This window comes from Callorhinus ursinus, unplaced genomic scaffold (assembly GCF_003265705.2).
Source record: "Callorhinus ursinus isolate GAN/ISIS: 27379988/994484 unplaced genomic scaffold, GSC_fseal_2.0 scaffold25, whole genome shotgun sequence".
Classification (NCBI taxonomy): Eukaryota; Metazoa; Chordata; class Mammalia; order Carnivora; family Otariidae; genus Callorhinus; species Callorhinus ursinus.
In genome coordinates, this window is record NW_027397087.1 from 35,998,511 (window position 1) to 36,020,771 (window position 22,261).

The 22,261-nt window shown below is 45.7% G+C and overlaps 1 protein-coding gene across 1 annotated transcript in view; it reads left to right on the plus strand.

The window, feature by feature from the left end:
• THSD4 (thrombospondin type 1 domain containing 4) overlaps positions 1 to 22,261 on the plus strand; it is a 572,226-nt gene that overhangs the window by 539,565 nt on the left and 10,400 nt on the right. The window contains exons 11-15 of the mRNA XM_025884296.2: positions 3,087 to 3,362; positions 9,609 to 9,738; positions 10,674 to 10,878; positions 11,428 to 11,601; positions 19,918 to 20,091. Coding sequence (XP_025740081.2) covers positions 3,087 to 3,362; positions 9,609 to 9,738; positions 10,674 to 10,878; positions 11,428 to 11,601; positions 19,918 to 20,091 — 959 coding nt within the window. The remainder of the gene's footprint in view (positions 1 to 3,086; positions 3,363 to 9,608; positions 9,739 to 10,673; positions 10,879 to 11,427; positions 11,602 to 19,917; positions 20,092 to 22,261) is intronic.

Sequence of the window (22,261 nt, forward strand, 5' to 3'; positions counted from 1 at the left end):
GGGGCTGCGCATGTTGTCCAAACTGCAAGTCAGCACACTCAACCCAACACAACGTTCGAGCCATTTGCAGGAACGATCCACAGTCTGAGAAACGAAGCTCAGATGGCAGAATATTGAGGTTCCTGAAATCAGATGCTGATGCATAAGGACAATTGGACAGACTATTTGAAATCCTACAGGGTGATGATGATTGATAACAAGCCTGATGGGTCTCAGCTAATGGGTAGCATGGGATTGGCTACCTGGGACAGGGCGGGCCCAGAAGGAGTCAGTTGTAAAAAGTTAGTGAGAAGGGGCATTCTGTAGTAAGCTTTACCCTCCATGAACTCAGGCTTTACCCTCCATGAACTCAAATCCAGCTCTGCCTCTTTCTTGCTGTGCACCCTCAGGCAAGTCAGAAACTTCTCTGAGCACGTTTCCAGTCTACAAAATAGTGAAGAGAAAAACCCTACACTCGAAGGTTTTTCTTGAAGGGGTCAGGCCGTGGAGGAGATTGAATATGAGGTGTCCATCCCAGTGTAGTGCCCAGTGCATGCAAGGTGTACAAAAGATTTTTAAATGTTTTTGTCTGGTAATATTTTAGTCTTACTTACATCAGTATGCCTAGTCTTGATTCTATTGATTTAAATTGTATTTAATATTTTAAGCCACGAAGTGTTGTAAGTGGTACAGGGTGGGGAAAGTCCTAAGTTTTAACTGGATTCTACAGTAACTCTGGAATTTGCCTCCTTGTTTTATATCAAACTAGTATATGTTTGAACAATATTCAAGCAAAATAAAAATATATAAAGTAAGATGCAAGTGCTCCATAATTGCCCCAACTTGGAAGCAACCAAGATGCCCTTCATTCGGTGAATGGATGGATAAACTGAGGTACATTCAGCTAGTGGAATATTATTCAGCACAAAAAGAAATGAGCTACCTAGCCATGGAAAGACATGGGGGAAACTTAAATCGGCAGTATTAAGTGAAAGAAGCCGATCTGAAAAGTCTCCATACTGTATGATTCCAGCTATATGATATTGTGGAAATGGCACAACTTTGGAGGCAGTAAACAGATCAGTGGTTGCCAGGGACTAAGGGAGAGTGAGGGGTGAATAGGCAGACAGAGGGGATTTTTAGGGCAGTGAAACTATTCCCGATGATACATGGTAGTCTACTTTTGTCAAGATCCATAGAATGTACACCACCAAAATGAGCTCTAATGAAAACTATGGGCTTTGGGTGATAATGATGTGTCCATGCAGGTTCGCGGATGGTAAGAGATGTACCACTCTGGTACAGGATGTTGATGGGGGCGGTAAGTGCATTATGTGGGGCCAGAGGAGGTATGGAGACTCTGTACTTGCCACTTAATTGAGCTGTGAACCTAAAACTGCTCTAAAAAAAAAAAAAAAAAGAATAAAGTCTACTTAAAAAAAAAATATGTCCCAACCTCATCCCCCAATCCCATTCCGAGAGGGAATATCTCTCCATGATTCGAAGGGGTTCCACCCAGCCCTTTCCTGTGCATGTAGAAACATGGTTATAAGCAATTTGAAACTTTGTCTGCAGTCTAAGTGTACAGGGGACATCTCATGCCGGTCTTTCCCAGAAGTCTAACTTAGATCTTGCCTCAACTTCAGATTTCCTTGACACTTGTAGAAAACTCGGTCTCAGTAAGTACAGAGGCTCCCCCCACACACCCCCAGTATGAGTAAAGATCCCTGCCTAGCACAGGTAAAGTCCGTGGTGCTCAGGAAACTCTGACCTTCTGGCTTCGGCCTCTCCTTGCCTTGAAAACATCTCTCTCTCTCTCTCTCTCTCTCTCTCAAAATGCTTTCCACTTTTCCCTCCTCTTTCTTCTTCCTTCTCTTCCCATTGGCTGGCCCCAGTATCTGGGCCTGTTATCCTTACTGAGAACTCAGGCTTTCACTGTGAGAAGGAAGAGCTGTTGACGTCCAGCAGCTTTCACTTCCCTGCAAAAATCCGAGTCCAGAACACCTAAGGGCTTGGCCACTTGGCCTGGGAGACGTGGGACAGACACAAAGGGCTGAACACCAATTAAATCTCTCACAAGGGGTCCTGCCACACACGTGTGGATGTATATACAGAATGAATTCTGCTGTGCTTTTTCTTTCATCAAACAATGCATCAGTCATATCTCCGTGTCACAACATACGTTTTGCTTCATTCTTTAAAAGAAAAAAAATAACATAGCATCCGTTCGTGGTTGTAGCATGGCGTATTTTAACCAGTACCCTGGTGGACATTTAAGTTCACTCTACTATTTGGCTATTTCAAAACATGCTTTAGGAACCATGCTTGTGCATACAGCTTTGTGTAAAAGAATGGGAATATTTGTACGATAAATGTCCTAGAAACTGAATCCCTAGGTCGAGGGGTATGTGCATTTAAAACTTGGGTAGAGGGTTGCTGAAGGGGAGGTGGGTGGAGGGGATGGGGTAACTGGGTGACGGGTATTAAGGAGGGCACGTGCTGGAATGCGCACCGGGTGTTCTACGCACCTGATGAATCACGGACCTCTACCTCCGAAACTAATAGTACACTATATATTAATTAATTGAATTTGAATAAAATAAGAATTCAATAAATAAATAAATAAAACAAACTTGGGTAGATATGGCCAAATTGCCCTCCAAAACTCCGTGTCTATCAGCAGGCTCCTCCTCCCCTGTTTTCCTGTATCTTCAGTGAGGGGTTTAGGGATTTAGGGGTCTCCAAAGTTCCTCCTCTTTATTGTGAGGCTAATAAAGTTGTGGTGGTTGTTTTTGTTTTCACATGTAGTTCTTTCATTATGAGTGAAGTTGAGCCTTTTTGTGTGACTTTGGGCTGTTTAAAGTATTTCTTTTTATGTGACTTCCTGGCCCTTGCCTGCTTTCCCTACTGGGACGTTCGTCTTTTTCTTATTCATTTTTAACAATGTTTTGAATATTAGGGAAACTGGTATCTGCATGTTTAAAACACATGTGCTGTGGATTGGAAATGACCTCGTGCTACGTAATTTCTAATGTCCAAGGGATGTCCTCGGGAGGACTCCGGGTCCAGACCAGTCTTACTTCTGTGTGTGCACCTGCCTCTCCTAGGGGAGCCCTTCAACGGCCAGCTGGGGACACACGGGAGGGGCCAGGAGGAGGGAGAAGAGAAAGAGGAGGCTGAGGATAAGGAAGATGTGCACGGCGGGGCCCCCGAAGTATTCACCTCGGAATCGGCACAGACCTTCCCAGTCAGGCATCCGGATGGATTTTCTTCCCATCGGCCAGACAATGTGGTGCCGGCAGCACCACAGCCCCCGCGGCGAAGCCGGGACCACAACTGGAAGCAGCTGGGGACCACAGAATGCTCCACAAGTTGTGGGAAAGGTGAGCTCGAGTGCGGGCGAGGAGGGTCTCTGCAGACCCCCCGGGGCGAGGATTGGGTGGCTGGGCTCGAGGGACATGGCGCAGCCTCCCCTCCTTGAGCCTGACTGTGAGATGGTTCATGGGTATGACATTGGGTGGAGGGTCCCCAAGACCACCCTCAAGCTTGATGAGCCACAAGAAGGACACACAAGACTCAGAAGAGCAACTATGCTCGTGGTCACAACTTATTATGGTGAAAGGATACAGGTGGGTATCATCAGGGGAAAACGCACGTGGGGCAAAGTCCAGGAGAAACCGGGGGCCGGCTTCCGGGTGTCCCATCCCAAGAGAGTTGCACCCGATGCACTGAATTCTCCCAGCAGTGATGGGTGACAGCAAGACCAACTATTGCCAACTAGATAATTGAGGTTTGGTGTCCAGGGGGCTTACTATGGCTCAGTCACATAGGCATGGAGCCCCCACGTGACTGACATTAGCTACTCAGCCTTTAGCACCCAGAAGTCAGACTGATAGATAGAACATGGCCAAGACCACAGGCCCACAAATACAGGCATTCAGCCAAATCACATTGTTGGCATAAACCATCTTGTCAAACTGATACAGTGTGGAAAAACACTCCTATCAGCAGAATATCCCACAGGCTCAAAGGTTGTCTCCAGCCCTGCTCCAGGGCCAGTCATGAAGACAGGGCTTTCTTTGGAGTGTGCAGGGTTTGAGCACCCCAGACCTGCTGAGTTAACCCTCTCCTGCACGACGAGTTCATGAATAACCACAGAATGTGTTCACTGAGTTTAAGATCGAGAAGTTGAGGCATACGTACACAAATACCAGGTAAAACTCATTCTGAAATCTAAGATTCCAGAAAAAAAGCACACTCACGGGGCTTGAGGTGTGAGCCGGCTCTTAAACGCTCACCAACGCTCACAGCTCCCCACGGTTCTCTCTGTAAAATCTTCACCGTGTATTGTCCCATTATCCTAACCCCATCAGCTACGACCCCGGGGGCAAGCCTGCAGCCCAGCCACACCAGCTCCATGGACTCCTTGCAGGAAGGGAGACCACATGCCAGAGACACCAGAAGGAACAAACGGTGTCTCTCCAAACAAAAGAAAAGAGTTACAGGATTTAGGGAAGGGCAGATGGAGTTCAGGTGACATTTAAAGAAAGCGAGTTTTGATAGGCTCAAAGCAAAGGAGGCTGTGGGCAAAATGGTCAATATCAATATCAGTCTGAACTGTGGGGTGGATCTGGGGTCCTATTTCCTTGAAAACTCCAAAGTTAAGGTAGGCGTGGAATGTGTCCAGAAGCCCCTTATTGAATGTCTGGCGCCTGGGTTGGAAATTGAGGCTGTTTCTCAGTTTCAAGGTGGCCTAGCTCCTCAGTGCAAGGATCTGTCTGTGACCACTAGGAACTATGAGGCAAGGGTACTGTCTGCGTGGTAATGGCCTCCTGTTTGTAAGGAAGTCCTATTTGTGACCCTAAAACCGCTGTCCTTGGAGGGGAGGTGGCCACGGAAATGGGAAGGCTTTATCCCAAGAAGTTCCTGTTGCTTGAAAACTGATACACTAAGAAAAGTGGTTTGGGGATTTTTTTTTTTTCTTTTCTTCAAGAGGCATGTACCCAAGGGTACAAAATTCAGGAAGTCGGACATATTTTGCACCCAGGAAATTTTCACAACCGCCTGTAAAGCCTTTATCTTTTTCCCAAGAGCATTAGCTTGGTGGCTTTTGAGAACCGAATTGAGGTGTTTGGTTCTTCGCAGGGGCTGGAGCGTCTCCTGCCTGGACCCCCAGCCAGTTCCGTGATGACTGATAACTGGAGCACTGATTTCTGGAGCTGACACTTCAGATATTGGTGGGCTTTTGCTTAATACATGTGCAAAGAATTTGGACTGAAGATTCATTGCCCTAACCTCTTTTTTAAGCTTTCGGAGGGAAAGTGATATGCCCATAGAATGTGTCTGAACAGAGGCAGAAAGCTAATTACACAGGAAGGCCAAAATCATTTCAGTCAGGATCCATCCCTGGAACTGTAGAGGTGAGCAGGATGAAATGCAGTTGACATAGGAACCCGGGGTCCAAATGTGTGATTACTGAAGTTTCCACCATGGACTTAGTGGTGCAATGCCCACCGGAGGAACCAGACACATTTGTGCTAGGTACACACAAGGGAAAGTCATAAAAAGAAGAAAAATTGCCATCCTGTGGTTTTATATCAAGGATGGCAGATGTGTAGAAGATTCTCTCCCCTTTCCTGTCTGTAAAGATCGCCTGGCCCAGTCTTTCGAGTAGCGTGAGATGTCGCCGTGTCCAGAGACCATCGGGCATCGCCTCATGGACTTTAATAGAATAAGGACAAAAGCATGTGCCATTGCCCACTCACCCTTCATGCTGCTCACACAGCCCTGCATTCACTGAATTGATGCCACATACCCCAGTGTTCATTCAACGGGTCATTCAAGGCATGATGGAGGGACCCCATTTCCAAAAATTCTGGTTGTCTTTCCCTCAGCCAACCACAGTCTGTGTGATCCACACTGAGCTAAAACACCTGCCTCGCTTACTATATCCTCTGGTATGGAGCCAGCAAACCACTTACACTCCCCGATCTAGCTCAGATGCACCTCCTCTGTGAAGCCCTTCCTGGTTCTGCAAGGCACAGGTGGGCACTTATCCTAGGGGACCCCATGGCAACTCAGGACACATTCTTGTCCCAGCTCTGCCTGGCCTGGCTGTCTCCGCGCATGGACACTTTGCATCGCCTGCTCCTGGGATGGTAGCCAGCACACAAGGAGACGCTCCTCAAGTGTTTCTCCTGTTGATGAACATATTGTCAAATGGGTCATATCCAGCTATTAGAAAAGGTGTAAGGGTAATTTTTACATCATTGCATCCTGGATAGGCAAGGCTGTTACTGCCTTACTGTGTTCTATTGTAGCTTAAAGAATGTGGATTTATGTACTCACAACTGAAGAATCTTTTTCTCTAGATTTCCATATGATTTTGTTTAACGTTCTTAATATAGTCTTTCTCCTTTGCCTTGTGCACACACACACACACACACACACACACACACACAGCATCTGCCACTTGGATGCTTGTGATGACATGCTCATCCTCTTCTTTACCTTGAGAAACAGCACGGTTTCTCCAGTCCAAGAGCTACAGAAGAGGTTCCTTGGAAATAAAAGCAAGAGCAGAGCTGTTTTCTCCCCCAGCCCTCCCTTCTCTCGTACCCTTAGCCCCTTGCTCTTCCGCTGGACAAATGGCAGCAGCCCCTGGATGCCCCTCCTTTGCTCCCTGTAAGGTTTGTTCCCAGCAGCGCTGGCTGGATTGCAGGGCACATGAGGCCATGTGGATGCATCCATGTTTAGCTCAGCAGCAGTGACAAATGTACCAGGACCACGCCCCACGTACCGTCTTGCTCTTATAGATGCAACCCACATCCATGCTCCCTCATGATGGTGACCTCACCATTCGTCCCCACACAAATCTTCTCCAGTCCTTTCTGGTGGAACTCAACAGACCATGTGTCTCCATGCCTCTCAAGGGAAACCACCCCTCACGATAGCACTGTCACAGAGAGGGGTCCTGCCACCGACAGCCCAGAGTGGCTCATACTCCACCTGGCTGTTGCCCAGACTTCTGTCTGGTCAAACTTTTGGCTTGGCTCAGTCGATTCCTGGAGTTCCAAGCCTCAGATGATTTCATTGTTTTCTTGCTCCATATTTTGTCCCTCCCTCCCCAATGCCGCACCAGTCTCTCCACACCGTCCCCTGAGCTCACTGACTTGCCTGCTTTAATATCTGCAGATTACCTGCAGTACAGTTCCCTCCTCCGGGATAATATACCTCTGTTCTGATCAACACGCACAACATAAAACCCAACTGAAATGATCCCAGATTCTCCCTGCTGCCTGAAGCCCAGCCAGCACCTGACCTCACCATCCCATTCTCTGCAGAAATCAAAACTGACCCAAAGAAAGAAACCGCTGTGGTCATTCGAGTCAAGAATTATAGTTCTCACCATCAGAGAGTGAGCCTCTGGATTTACGTCCTTGGCTGAACTCTGGAGCTGGACCATGAATAAGTGTAGGGTAAAGGCACTAAGAGGGTGAGGAAGGTCCGTGGCCACGTGCAAAGAGCCCTGGGCAGGACCCATCCCTCCAAGGCACAGAGCATTCCTATGGTAGCCTGCATCCTTTTAGCTAAAGATATTAAATTGCCCCTGAGTGCCATGTGGTTGGAGTAGTAACTTTTGCTTTCCAGTCCACAGACTTGCCAGCAGAAAAGTTACACCCACATGGTCTGAAGGGATAAATAATAAGATTTTTACTTAATCCCTTAATAGCTGGGTCCCACATGGGTATCCTGAAAGGCGTGAACGGAATCTTATTCATCTTTGTAAGCGAGCACAATGTGCTTAATATTTGTGGAATTTAATTAAAAAAAATCTCTTCTTCATGGAAGCAGATATGTCACTGGACAAAATTTCATTCCACAAAAGTTTTTGCTTCTTATTAGTTTTATAGTCAGTACCACTTTTTACTCCGCTAATAATTACACTTCACTGGAACATTATTTTTATTTTTTTAAAGATTTTATTTATTTATTTGACAGAGAGAGAGAGACAGCAAGAGAGGGAACACAAGCAAGGGGAGTGGGAGAGGGAGAAGCAGGCTTCCCGCTGAGCAGGGAGCCCGAAGTGGGGCTCGATCCCAGGACCCTGAGCTGAAGACAGATGCTTAACCGACTGAGCCACCCAGGCGCCCCTGGAACATTATTTTTAAATAATGGTCTCCAAGTTATAGCTACATTATGAATTTTTACTGCCAGAGTGGTTTTTAAACAAATGATCATTTCAGATTCAGAACTGTCTTCCAATCTGTCAAGGTTTCTTACAAGAACCACCCTCTGGCTCGGGGGTCACACAAGATCAGCGTCAACGAGCACTGACACACCCTTCATGGCTGATGAAATAGGGAAACGTTTCTGTGAAGAGTTATCCCTCCAGTTACAATTAAACTGTAGTAAGTTGGAAGTTCAGAAACTCCAAATGCCTGGCCACTTAGCAACAGAGGTAAGACAGAACTGTAGGATGAGTGATCATGTTCTGCCCGGCAGGAATTGGGTAGTGGCCTAGACTGGGGATTGGCGCAAGGGGACAGACTGTTATTTGTGAAGAAACATCGTATTTTTCAAACAATTGCATGGCGTGTTCCTGGTTACCGTTCTCACTTTGTACACATCCCTTAGCAATACTCCCGAGCTGCCACCAGGGGGTAGCAGAGAGAGGCCGGCAGAATTGTTGGCTTTTTTTTTTTTCCATTTAACGGATTCTGACTTTTTCTCCAAAAAACATTTATCCATATTAAGCCAGTGAAACTCAGCTGCATATTTAAAACAAAACAACAACAACAACGCTGAGGCAGTATAATTTTTTTAAGAAAGTAATAAAAACAAATATGAGACTTCTGATAAACATCCGTTCAGCATGTTTATTGAGCGGCTGTTGCTCTGTTAGGTACTGGGATTACAGGGATGAACAAGAATTAGTTCTGTCCTGAGAAGCTCTCTGTCTCATGGGAAGCAGACATGCTCAAATAACTAAAAATACCATTGGATCAGTACTTTACTAGGGGAATGGGTAAAATGCTTTACAGAGTAGGGCGAAGCTTGCTGCTCTTCTAAGCCGGTCCTGAATCTTCTTACTTCTCTGCTTCAGTTTGCCTCTCACACATTCCAGGCACATGCAAGCCAGTGTGTCAGGCACTTTTTTTCCTGTTCAGCTGCCTGGACAGCCCCCTCCCTTCAAGACACACATGCCCACAGCTACCCAAACCCCACCCTTCTGTAGGATCCAGCTGGACCCTCTAGGACCTTTTCTCTGTGGTGTCTCCAGAAAACTTTCAGGCATTTATTACTTGTGCTCATGTTATAATCACTCTCCTGCCTCATGATATCTTGAACTGTTATGAAAATTGTTTTTATCTGCCTTTAGCACTTTCCAACCGTGTCCGCGGTTTGCACCCCCAGTGTCCACAGGGCCTGTCACAGCCCCTGTTGTGGGAGGTGTGTGTAAACGCATGAATGAAGGAGGACTGTGTGTGTGTGTGTGTGTGTGTGTGTGCATTTCTCTGTTCCTGCAGCCTCTCTTCATCAGTACCCGGATCTCTGTGCACCTGCACCCAGAGCCCAACATTCAAGTGTGTGGGGCTGTCCTTGAGAAGTTCTCCTTGTCCTTGCAGGATCGCAGTTCCCTATTTTTCGCTGTGTGCACCGAAACACCCACGAAGAGGTGCCCGAGAGCTACTGCGACTCCAGTATGAAGCCCACCCCCGAGGAGGAGCCCTGCAACCTGTTCCCTTGCCCAGCCTTGTAAGATGGCCTCTCTGTGGAGGTTGCCAGTTATGGGGTCACTTCTGGGTGCTTGAGCATAAGACCTTATTAGCAGACATAAAATCTGTCTACATCTCATTTAGACACACGAGACTCAGTCTGTGCATAAACTGCAGTCTGTTCAGCAAGCACACCTGTCTCTGGGGATGAACGCAGAAGCTTGTAGCCTTTAACAGTGAGCACACGCCTTTGGTAATTTGGAGCAGTTACGTGTTAGCCTGATGAGGAAAGCAAAGAGGGAAGCTGGGAATTACAGTCCAGCGTGGTCGGTGCTGTAGGTGAGCTGTGAACAGAGGGAATGAGGAGAGTCACAGGCACATGGGCAAGGAGAAGTCGGGAAGAGTGTCTCAGGAGAGGTCTTGGGTGGGTTACTGGATGATAAAGAGGACACTTCCAGAAGAACAGGGAGAAAGAGCCCCCAAAGAGGGTCCCAACATAATTTTCAAAGTAATAGAAACATCCTCCTATGTATTGAGCCGTGTGCTAATGTCTTATTTAACTAAGTGACAAAGCAGGATGACAGGGGAAGATCATGAAACTGATGAGTAAGTAGCTTATGAGCAATAAAGAATGCTGGAGATTTGTAAGATCCAACGCAGGTTAATGTTCTACAGGGTGATGATAAAACTAACGTTTGGAGTTTGGGGCGTTTTTTAGATAAAAATCCTTTGTACCTTCTCGGTTTTCTTTAATTTTCTCAAACTGGGCCGTCGTCACTGGTAAAGAGCTTATCGACAGCGTTACATTGCTTCACGGAGTCCGATGGCCATTAGGCAGGCGTTGAGCCACGCTCTTGCGTGAGGACCACCCGTAACGATGCTGATGGTTCTGTGCGAGCTGGCTCTCGGGGCGGTGCTCTCTTCCGCTGGCTGAAGGTGATCTGTCCCTCTCGCGCTCTCTCGTTCCTGAGCTAGCTGGGACATCGGAGAGTGGTCCGAGTGCAGCAAAACCTGCGGCCTGGGCATGCAGCATCGCCAGGTCCTGTGCCGCCAGGTGTACGCCAACCGCAGCCTGACGGTGCAGCCCTACCGCTGCCAACACCTGGAGAAGCCCGAGACCACCAGCACCTGCCAGCTCAAGATCTGCAGCGAGTGGCAGATCCGGACGGACTGGACCTCGGTATGCGGGGCAGGCCGCCTGCTCTAGAGCTCCCCCTCCCAGACTCCCTGCCATCCCCCGCCCCCACCGCCACCAAAGACCTGACTCAGGACAGCCCTGAGGTCTCCTAAAGGGAACGCTTCCCGGGGTGGGCGGGGGGCGCGGAGGAAGGACTGTTTTGCAAACCAAAGCACGTTACCGATAGCACTCGAGAGTTAAGGGTAGTGTGCAGAAGTCGCCCACAGCCGACTTGTAGGGTGAGCCTGTGGCAGTCACGTGCATACAGGTGATCTCTCTCGTGTGACATGAGAAATCAGCTCCTTCCAGTCTCGCACCCCTGTTTCACAGATGACAGAACGGAGGCCCAGAGCCACAAAGTGGGCAGGACATCCAAGAAGGTCTTAGAGAAAAGACCTGGTGAGGTTTTCAGGGCTGGGAACTCAGAGCCACCCAGGGGGTCTCACCACAGTCGTCGCTCGGGTGGCAGGTGACAAGGATGAGGGCACCCGAGCTGGAGAGGCCCCCAAAGGTAACGCTGCCCATCCCACTGACTTATTCCTGCTGTTTTAGTGCTCAGTGCCCTGCGGGGTGGGACAGAGGACCCGAGACGTGAAGTGTGTGAGCAACATCGGGGACGTGGTCGACGATGAGGAATGCAACATGAAGCTCCGGCCGAACGACATTGAGAACTGTGACATGGGGCCCTGTGCCAAGAGCTGGTTCCTCACCGAGTGGAGTGAAAGGGTGAGCTGAGGGCAGGCAGAGTGGGTTTCCTACAGCCGGGACCAAGGGCTGCCGGGCCAGTGGGCAGGAGCTGTACGTGACAGGCACCCCAACACCACGAGGAGAATCACTAGCTGAGAATCCCAAGGGTAACTTCTGACTTTGGGGAAAAGGCTTTCTATCTTCATACAAAGACCGAGGGGCTACAAGGGTGAGCAGTGGGGGTGAGAGAATTCGTTCTCCTTCGCACTGCACATGAACATTAAATCATGAAATACTGAAGAAGGGGAAGAATTACATTGCAGCCCTCATATGGTATGTGAGTGTCTGGCATATAAATGCACTCAACAGGCGGCAGGCCCCTTCTCTCCTTCTTACTAACTCAGCACAGTTCACAGACTCTTCCCCTCCCAGTAGCCTGGCCTCCCTTGGGGTCCCTGGTGTCAGATGTAAAGATGAAGTCTGAGGCATGTATAGTTAACCATCAGTTACCTATGTGCAAGGGAAAGCAGCAAGAGATAGAGTTCCTCTATCAAAGACAAAACTAGGGGCACCTGGGTGGCTCGGTCGGTTAAGCATCCGACTCTTGATTTCGGCTCAGGTCATGATCTCAGGGTCGTGAGATCTAGCCCCATGCAGGGCTCCACTGGGCGTGGAGCCTGCTTAAGATTCTCTCTCTCTCCCTCCTCCTCTGCCCCTCCCGCTCCTCGCTCATAGGCATGGTTGTGCATGCTCTCCCCCCCCCCAAAAAAAATGACAAAAATAGGATTTATAGGGATTCTGGAGTTGGGTCTGGTGATGGTTACACAACAGTGTAGATGTGATTAATACCACTGAAATGTACACTGAAAATGACTAAAATGGTAAATTTTATGTTATGTGTATTTTACCACAGTAAAAAAAAAAGTTTAGGGAAAAGCATTAAGCAAAATTACAGAGTGTACCTTGGGGAGGGGAAGAGAGAGAGGGAAGGAGAGAGTGAACTTTGCCTTCCTTTTCTTGGGGAAGCCCCTGACTAATGGGCTGGCAGTGGGACAGGCCATCAGGGGATTCTTCCCAGGGCAGTGGGCTGGCCCCACCCCAACGGTTTCTGGGTTTCTGGATCGTCTAGAGCCCTTGCAAGGTGAATTGGGATGGAGCCAGGACTGGCTGTCTCTGTCCTTAGTGCCTTCCTCTTGGCTGGGCCAGGTGGCCACCGTTTCCCTTATCAGAATTCCTCACCATGCGGACAAACTTCAGTGTGCCTACAGGTCACCTGGGAATCCCCGCATGGTGCCGGGGCTGAGTCCGAGCAGGGAGGTGGGCCTGGGAATCTGCCTTCCTAACGGGCTCCCAGGGGGCACTGAGGCCGGTGGGCCAAGGGTAAGAGGGGACCAGGCAAGTTCCTAGAGCCTTAGGAAAGACTGAGCACGGGAGCCTCCTCTCCCCGTGGAATCATGTGAACAACAACAGGGCGACATCTCAAGTTCAGAGGAGGAAACCTTCATGCATCGCCATCCCGCCACATGGGTGGATTACTGGGCCAGCATCCCTCCTGACTGGTGAGCATTGTCCGGTATTCTGAGCATCACCCTGCAAGCATTCATAGGGGTTTCCACTCCATCTGGTGCTGAGATGCCCCTTAATTTTGTCCCCATCATCACAGTAACACTGCACCTTGGTGGGGGGAGTTGTTGAGGAACAGACCTGCCAACGCAGGCTTCACCTCACATGCAGAGATCATCCTGGAGATTCTCATCGAGTGACTGACCTGCTGTGGATTACTGACACCTCGTGGCTTACAGCCACTCCCCTTTAGCCCCAAGATGGTCCCCAGATAGAGAGCCCGTGTGCAAACACTGAACTCTTAGGACAAGCAGCTAACTGTGCCTCTGTCCCAGAGTGGGCTGTCACGGGTACTGAATTAGTCCTCAAGAAGGCATTGACCCAAAGGAAACAGTGAAGAGTAGGTGCCCATCGAAAGGTGTCCATGGACTCAGACTTGGGCCCCTGAGGCTGAGTCCAGCAGGGCCCACCCCCGTTCTGTCTGTACATCCCCTCTCCCTCCTTCCAAGCCTCCCAGCTCATACCTCAGCTCCTGGCAGCGCCCAAGCAGCACTGGGAGGCCCCCCAGAAGCCACTGTGCTCAGCCTCCCTGCCAGCATGAGGAGCCCTCTGCAGCATCCCTGAGTCTAACCCCTTCCCAGAAATTCATGGCGGGTCCAGGCAGTTGCCCAGAGGGTTCCTTTGGCATCGGACCAAAATGTGTCTTGCTAACTCCCACTCCTGTCCTGTAGAACATGAGTGTTCCTCCTTACACTGCAGCCCTACAGATATTTGGAGACCTCTTCCACCTCTTCTCCTAAAAATTCCTAGTTCCTTCAACTAACTCTTTTGTGTTTCTGGATTTCTAGCCATCCCAAAACTCATTTGTGTTCGCGGTAAATTCGGTGAAGTTAGTGTGCAAACAAATGTATAAAAAGAATGATGCCGGGCTTTCATTTTCCTCTTGGAAAGACTCTTTAAAATAATTTTGGACAAAAATTATTTTTGTCAACTATACATAAGACCTTAAGCTAAAATGTCTGCGTCCTATAATATAAAAGTTTGTGATGCAAACAGAGAACTTATAATACCAGTTTAAGTCATGAAACAAAAGGAACAAGATCGTTTGAAGTCTAGAGCACTTAAACCCTTTTAATCCTTAATATTTATATGAAATCTCATAAAGAATATGCAGAGCTTAAGGTAATAATTTCTTCCATGAATGTTCAATGACTCACATGTCCGAGTAGACTGAAGTTTGGAAATTTTTCTTAAGGTTCACATTCACTAGAGGAAATCAAAGTTTTAGAATGCTCGTGTAAAGGTTAAAAGAGCTGAAATTATTTTCTCAGTAAATGCTTCCTCATCTTCATCAATCATTATTCTAAACTATAGAGAACATTTATTTATATAACACAAACAGTGTAATTAATAAAAGGCTATATGCAAAGATAAGACAATGCAAGACAGCTGAGTTTATAATGCATCTGAAATATTTAAAAGATTTAATCATAGTTCTTATGTGACTACACACTTAATAACTTATCTCTACTTAACAAAATAGTAAAAATGCCATTTTCTACTTTTTGAATGTGTGTTTGCAAACATCTCTCAAAGAATTTTTCACTTCCAATTAAAGAACTAATGTAGTTAATGGATAAAAAAATAATGTTCACCTTTTCTGGTCATAAAGTAACATATAGTATTATAAAAAAATCAGAAAAGCATACCTATAATCTCTTTACTAGCAGATAATATTTTAAGATTTTTAAGCTATATTGTCAAGCTTTTTTCTACTCATACATACTTAACATACATAGCTTTTTTGTACTCACACATATTTGAAGGATACAGATCATAATACTACATATGTATAATTTAGTAACCTTCCTTTTTCACATGTGTATTAATTATAAACACCTTAATGGCATTTAAAACCTGTAAAGCGTGAATTTTAATTAGACTAAGCTATTGTTTGCCAACTCTAACTGAATCCACCCTTATTCTTTATTCCCCCTCCAACAAACACTTGTAAATTTCCCTTTAATGTAAATTTGCTTTGCATTTTAACATTAAGTACTTGCTGGATCTAACCCTTGCCTTAAAATTCTAAATAGAGGAAAGATGAGCACTGTATTCTTCTGTTTAGAGAACTTCTTTGTTCTTTTTTGGAAAGATGTGTTAGAAAGATGTCAGGTTAGTGCTCTGATATAAACAAGTAGGTAATTTTGCTTTATCAGCCCCCAGAACATAACATTATTCCAGAATGTTTATGGCTGGAGTAGATGAGTGGGAAGGAGGCTTTGGTAGCACTTTTCCCGGGACTTATTTCTTATTACACCTCGAGCAAGCGGCTCTCTGACCCTCAGTTTCCTTATTGGCAACAAAGCTGAATGAGCATGAGGGGATAACATGACCTAGATGATGAGATCATGGGGTGGGCCTTGAAGTCACCACTTAGCCCCAGGAATAACCAGCTGGTGGCAGTCTTTCACACGTGAGTAGTGGCTTTGTATAAAAATCAACCCTGTTAAGCTTTAGCCTGAGCTATGCCATTTTTTTTTTTTTTGCAACTGCAATAAACATGTATTGAGCACCTAACGATGCCAGGCATGAATGAGATACAGCTTCCATGTAATGAGCTCAAGGGGGAGAGATTAAAGAAAATGTGATTGAAGTGCACAAACACTTAAGGATCCAGAATACATCCTATTTCTTTAATTATTTAATTTAACTATTAATTTAAAATAAAATTAATTCGGTGTGCCTGGCTGGCTCAGTCGTTAAGTGTCTGCCTTCGGCTCAGGTCATGATCCCAGGGTCCTGGGATCGAGCCCCACATCGGGCTCCCTGCTCGGCGGGAAGCCTGCTTCTCCCTCTCCCACTCCCCCTGCTTGTGTTCCCTCTCTCACTGTCTCTGTCAAATAAATAAAAATCTTTAAAAAATAAATAAAATAAAATTAATTAATCTCTACCTAATTGAATTGAACTTGTAAACTCACACCTGGATCTTCTCTTAAACTTCCAGGGCTATGTAGTTTTTCTGACTCAGTGACTCATCATAAACATGTCCTTGCAGCCACCTTTAACTGAGGGCGGGTCTTATCAGACATAGGCATCATAGACTTTTTAGTTCTATAAATCAATGACAGGTTTAAACACATGTGCAATATTTAGTCACAACAGAAGAAGAAGAAGAAAACTTTTAGAAAGTCCACCAGCCTCAATTTTGTAACACCTAATGTCTAAGGATGTTTTCCAAGAGAAGAAATAAGACATTGAGCTTTGTGTTACTTAATTATGGAAGATGATACATGAACCTGAAAATCAGGAATAGCCATTAGAACCCTGTAGTCAGTCCCTCAAGGGCTGATTGGGCCAAATTTAGCATTCAGCTGCTGCTGGAGTGAGGAGACAATCCTCACCACACGGTTGCCTAGAAATTTCATGTGTTTCTGTGTTTTGTCAGCCCAGAAGTTCAGCTGGGAGTCAGGTCCTTTTCTGACTACCAAGTGGATTTGATCCTTCTTTCCGGGACATCCTTCAAGGATAGTGAATGGGTGTTTCAGTGCCTGGTTTTGCAAGGTAGTCACTGCTGCCTGGTAGGGGCCCATCGTTCCCCTCATTCCTGCTGAGAGGCTTCTTGAGTCAGAGCCGGTGTAATAAAGAGAAGTCCCTCTGTAGGGTTCATCCCTATAGTGTTCTCTCATTGAGCACTTGGCTTGGTCCTTAACATTTCTTCTTTTATATGAAGCACATGGGGATATGGGGAAATTTTCCCAGATGTGAAGACATTATTCAGTTTGGAAAGCAGAAATTAAGTTAGTCAAATGGAAACTACATGGAAAGAAATATTCTTACGGTTTGAAATAAGAAGATAACTTAATTTGCCTTGTATTTTTCAGGAGGATTTAAATATCTCAAGTGTTTAAAACTAGGAAAGAGACCAGATAATATACGGCTGAAACAAAAAACCCTTCAGCCTAGAACATTCCAATTATTGTAACAAAGGATTTTGTTGTTGTTGTTGTTGTAAAAAGGACTGACTCATTGGCTCAAATTCCTAATAACAATGCAAATAGAGTGTAAGTCATGCAAAGTGTTTGTGAGCCTGTAGGGGAGAAAAAAAAAAACTTTTCCTCCATCCTCTTAGGTTCTGCAATAGAAGCCTGCAAATTAAACTGACAAAAGCCAGATTAACAGGAGAAAAGCTGACACATTTTATTTGATGTTCATTTTTCTACATGGCACAGGGAGCCTCATAGGAAAGAAATGAAAATCCCAAAGAAGAAGTTAGGCTTGAACGCTTCTATATCATTTTAACAAACAGTGATAAATTTTGAAGAAGTGACTAGACAAAGGAAAGGGGCTGGGGCTTCTAGGGGCAATAAAAGATAGGAAAGTGACTGATAAATATATGGGGGATACTAATGGAAGATAAGGGTTATTTTGGTAAAGTTTGTTTGTTCAGACTCATCTTGGCATCAGCTCCCAACACCAATTATAAAAATGTTCTCTTCTTCCAGATACTACGTGAAAATTTATGATCTGCTTTTAGGCAGGATTGGGAGGGTAGAGAGCCCTTCCTGGATCTGATGTTTCTCAATCACCTTCAGTTCAAAATATGTCAAAGCAGCACATTTTGGGGTGGCATGTTCTAATCCTCTTCAGGCTCTTTGCCTCAGAGAGTTTTTTCCCTGAGGAGTCAGGCCCAACCCAGCAGTGGTCATGTAAATGTTTGCTTATTCATCCAGGCTGTGATTTTATAAGACTAGATATCAATATACAAAAATGAAAATGGAAATTTTGGTAAGGAACCAGGGTTGTTTTTTTCTTTTTCTTCCTTTCTTGAATTTTATTTAAATTATATTGCTTTTGCTTATTTTTTTAAAATAGTAATGTTGGTAAAAACAAACAAAAAACAGTGACTGTTTTTAAGGGAATACCCAGCAGAAACGCTTAGAATGGGCTTTGGTTGTCCTCTAAACGGCCACTTTCAGAGTTGGAACGTATTGGTAACAGAAGAGAGAGGAGCAAGGAAGGACCCAAGTCTGTGTTCATTTATTTAACTGATATTCATTGCCCATGGGTAAGGTGCTGACCTGAGAAGGAAGTAGAGATGATTCAATAGTCCCTGCTTTCACTGAGCCTACCTCTATAAAGGAAAAAATAAAGTAAGACATAAGTAACTGTAGTACAAAGGAGGATAGTAGGATGAGCAGTGTCTTGAGAATTCTGAGGCTGGAAAGAGTATACTGAATCAGGCAGTCAAGGGAGTTTTCACAGAGGAGATGGCCTTTGAGCTGAGCCTTAATGGATTTCAATGTGTCCTGATGAAGGGGAAGAGCTCTCTAGCAGATAGAAGGAACAGCATGCATAAGGCACGGTGAGCACTTCATGCAGTCGGGAAAGGGAGGACCCAGGCTCTGTCCAGCATGAGCTGTGTGGGAGAGAATAATGGGAAGTTAGCCTAGAAGACTGAGGCTGACTCAGGTCGTCTTATAGGAGAGCTTGAATGCCAGGTGGGGAGGTCCATGTTGGACTGGGACAGCGTCAGAGGGATTTTCACCATGGCACTCCCAGCACCTGGAAGCTCAGCAAATTAGAAAAGGTGGTGATACCGAGCAACAAACTGTGGCCACAGTCGCAGGGGAAGAACATCAATGCTGGGAACCATGGGCAGAAAGAAGCACGACAGGAAAAATGTGAAACCAGAATCTGTGAGATCTGAAGTTTGGCTTGATGGCAGAAGCAAGAATGCAAAAGAACGGCCAACTTGTGAATCCTGGTAGAAATTTGAGCACAGATTGGAAAACCGAGAGTAGCAATGGGGATGGTGGTGAGGGGGGTGCTCCATTGTTTTACATGGTGAACATGAGGTATCTTGGGGAGCACTCGAAGAGGTCCAGAAAGGTCTGAACAGATAGGATGAGCAGCAAAATAAGGCAGCATCCCAAAGCATTTCAAGACAGATGGAAAATGCTCTTCAAGCTTTGGGGTATGACTCGGGAATGTGTTCAGTAGGCCCTAGATGAGGACAGAGTGTGCTTGTAACACAGAAATCACTGGCAGTTGCGTGGCTTTAAGTGAAGCCCTTACTTCAGTTTCTTTATCTTAGAGCGGGGAGAGAGAACCTGACTATCTCAATTTCCCATACCATTTATTGAGCACCTTCTGTATGCAGAGCACATTATTCATTACCTGTAATCCTGCCAGGAATATGCTATCCAGATGAGCATACCAGAGGTGAAAGGGGCTGGGTTCCTTGCCCCAGGCCACCAGGCTAGTAGGGATGTTAACACCAATGTGTCTGGCTCCCAGGCCAAGCTCTCCATCTATAGGAAGCTGTCTGCTAATGCTGTCACCCCTGTGCCTTCAAGGACTGGGACCCCTGCCTTACCATCAGGCAGCAGGGTTGAGGTGACAGACTTCACTTCCTCACTTTCCCCAGAACAGCCCAGACTCAGCTACCAGCAAGTAGACCTATGCCCAAGTGTTTATGCTCCTCACTCTTCTCCTGCTGGATCTGTTTTCAAGAGCAAAAGTCAAAGCAGGTTGTCTGACAAGTGTAAGCGTATCAGTCGCAGCACTGGGATAGGGTATTTGGAATGAAGACTGTCCTAGAAAAGCTAAGATGGGGGTTTGCCATACTGACGTCCCATAATGGAGTAGGCTGGGCGTGAAAAGTGGTCAGAGACTCTAGGGGAAAGAGTTGGTGGGGAAACGAGATGTTCAGTCCTTCACATCATTAGAAAGTAGCCTCAGAGCCTGCAGGGGGCCTGCCCTCTAACGTGCCCATCTCCTGTCTTGCAGTGCTCAGCAGAGTGTGGGGCTGGAGTGCGGACACGCTCGGTGGTGTGCATGACCAACCACATCAGCAGCCTGCCCCTGGAGGGCTGTGGGAACAACCGACCCGCGGAGGCCACCCCATGTGACAATGGGCCCTGCACAGGCAAGGTGGAGTGGTTTGCAGGGAGCTGGAGTCAGGTGAGTGGCCAGAGCTGGCTGGGTTCACCCGTCCCTGGTAAGAGAGCATGCATAGCAGAGGGGCCGGGAAACAGGACGCGGCGTATCCCAGGCATCCTGGTGTGAATCCCAGCAGTGCTACCTGTGGCCCTGGAGAAGCTGCTTATGCTCTCAGAGCCTCGTTCAGTCAACAGTGTTTCTTGAGCACCTATTATGTGCTCTTCTCAGCACTTGGAATACGTCAATGAGCAACGCGAATATCCCTGCCCTCAGGGAGCGTATGATCTAGCATGGTTTCTTTGTCTATAAAAGGTTAATGACCATACTGTGTGAGGTTATTTTTAGGAGAAATGAAGTAATGTCTATGAAGAATGTAGCATAGTGCCTGACATACAACAAATACACAATAAATCGTAGCTGCTGCTCCTATTATTGTTGTTAATAAAGCCAGTGTTGTCTGTATTTGAATGTCAGAAGCACAAAGAGATATGATCCAGCGATCCTACTTGCAGGGGATATATCCAAAGGAAGCCAAATCACTATCTCAAAGAGATACCTGCACTCCCATGTTCATAGCAGCATTATTCACAATAGCCGAGGTCTAGAAATAACCTAAGTGTCTGTTGATAACCTAAGGAAGATGTGGTGTGTGTATATATACATATATAGTGTGTGTGTGTGTGTGTGTATAATGGAATATATATAGTGTATATATATATATAGTGTATATATATATATATATATATATATGAATATTCAGCCATAAAAAAGAAGGAAATCCTGCCCTTTGTGGTAACATGGGTAGACCTGAAGGACATTATGCTAAGTTAAATAGGCCAAACAGCCAAAGACAGATACTACATGGTATCACTTACATGTGGAATCTGAAAAAAAAAAAAAAAATGAAACTCAGGGAAACAGCAGAATGGTGGTTGCCAGGGTCTGGGGGGTGGGAACATGGGGAGAGGTTGGTAAATGGGTACAAATTTTTGGTGACAAGATGAATACGTTCTGAGATCTAATATATAACATGGTGACCACAATTGATAATACTGTATCACTGAAATTTGCTAGGAGAGTAGAACTTAAGCATTCTCATGCACACGCAAAAGAGGTAAGTATGTGAGGTGATGGATGTGTTGATTAACTTGATTGTGAGAATCCTTTCAGAATGCATACGTACATCATATCATCATTTTACATTTTAAATATATTACAATTTTATTTGTCAATTGTAGCTCAATAAAACTGAGGGGGGAAATAGAAGCAGATACAGGAAAAGTTGCAGTTGTTCCTTATAAAGAACAGATAATACCAAATACTTTAATAAAGTAACTTCATTGATCAGCTGATGTTTTCCTCAGTGTTCCAAAATTGAACACAAATCCCCTAAGAAAATGTGGAAAAGATCGTTCTTTCTTTACTGCCCTGTTATGATTGCCGTTAGTATTTTGAGTTCTCTGGCCACTTAGCATTTGGCAGGACTGGCTGGTTCTCCAAGGACTTTTTGGCTGATGATCATGATTTATACATTATCAGGACCCCTGGCTCCGTATAGAATTTGATTTCTTTTAAGTAGCTCTAAAAACAGACCCTGAAAAAATAGACTGCCCTGTCCTTGTAAGTTGATACAACCCCCTTGGAAAGCAATTTGGCAATAAAAGTCAAGAACCATAAAAATGTTCATTTGCCTTAACCAGTGACTCCACTTCTGGGGATTCATCTTAAGGAAATAATTAACAGAAGAAAAAAAAGGCTTTTTTAACAGAGGTGTTCATGACAACAGGGCACTTAGGGATATTACAGTGTATCATAACTCATTAAAATACTATGTAACAACAACAGCGATAATTAGGGAGACATAGAAAGTACACATGATATAGTGGCAAGTGAAAACCAGTGAGTGAACTTTATCTCAGCCCCTTTGAAGAATGGGTTTTTATATGAACAACGTGGGTAAATGTTTTCTTCTCAAATTTCCTCTAATGTTTTTATAATACAAACTGTAAAATATAGAAAATTCAAAAAGAAAGAGAATTCAGGTACTCCCAGAGCTACATGAGTGCCTATCAGAGTCAGACATACCTGATAGCTGGTCCCAGCTCTACTTCTCTGTAGTTCTTCTGACTTGGGGCAGGCAACATAACGTCTGGGAGCCTGTTTCCCCATCCAAACGTGAGGATGAGAATAC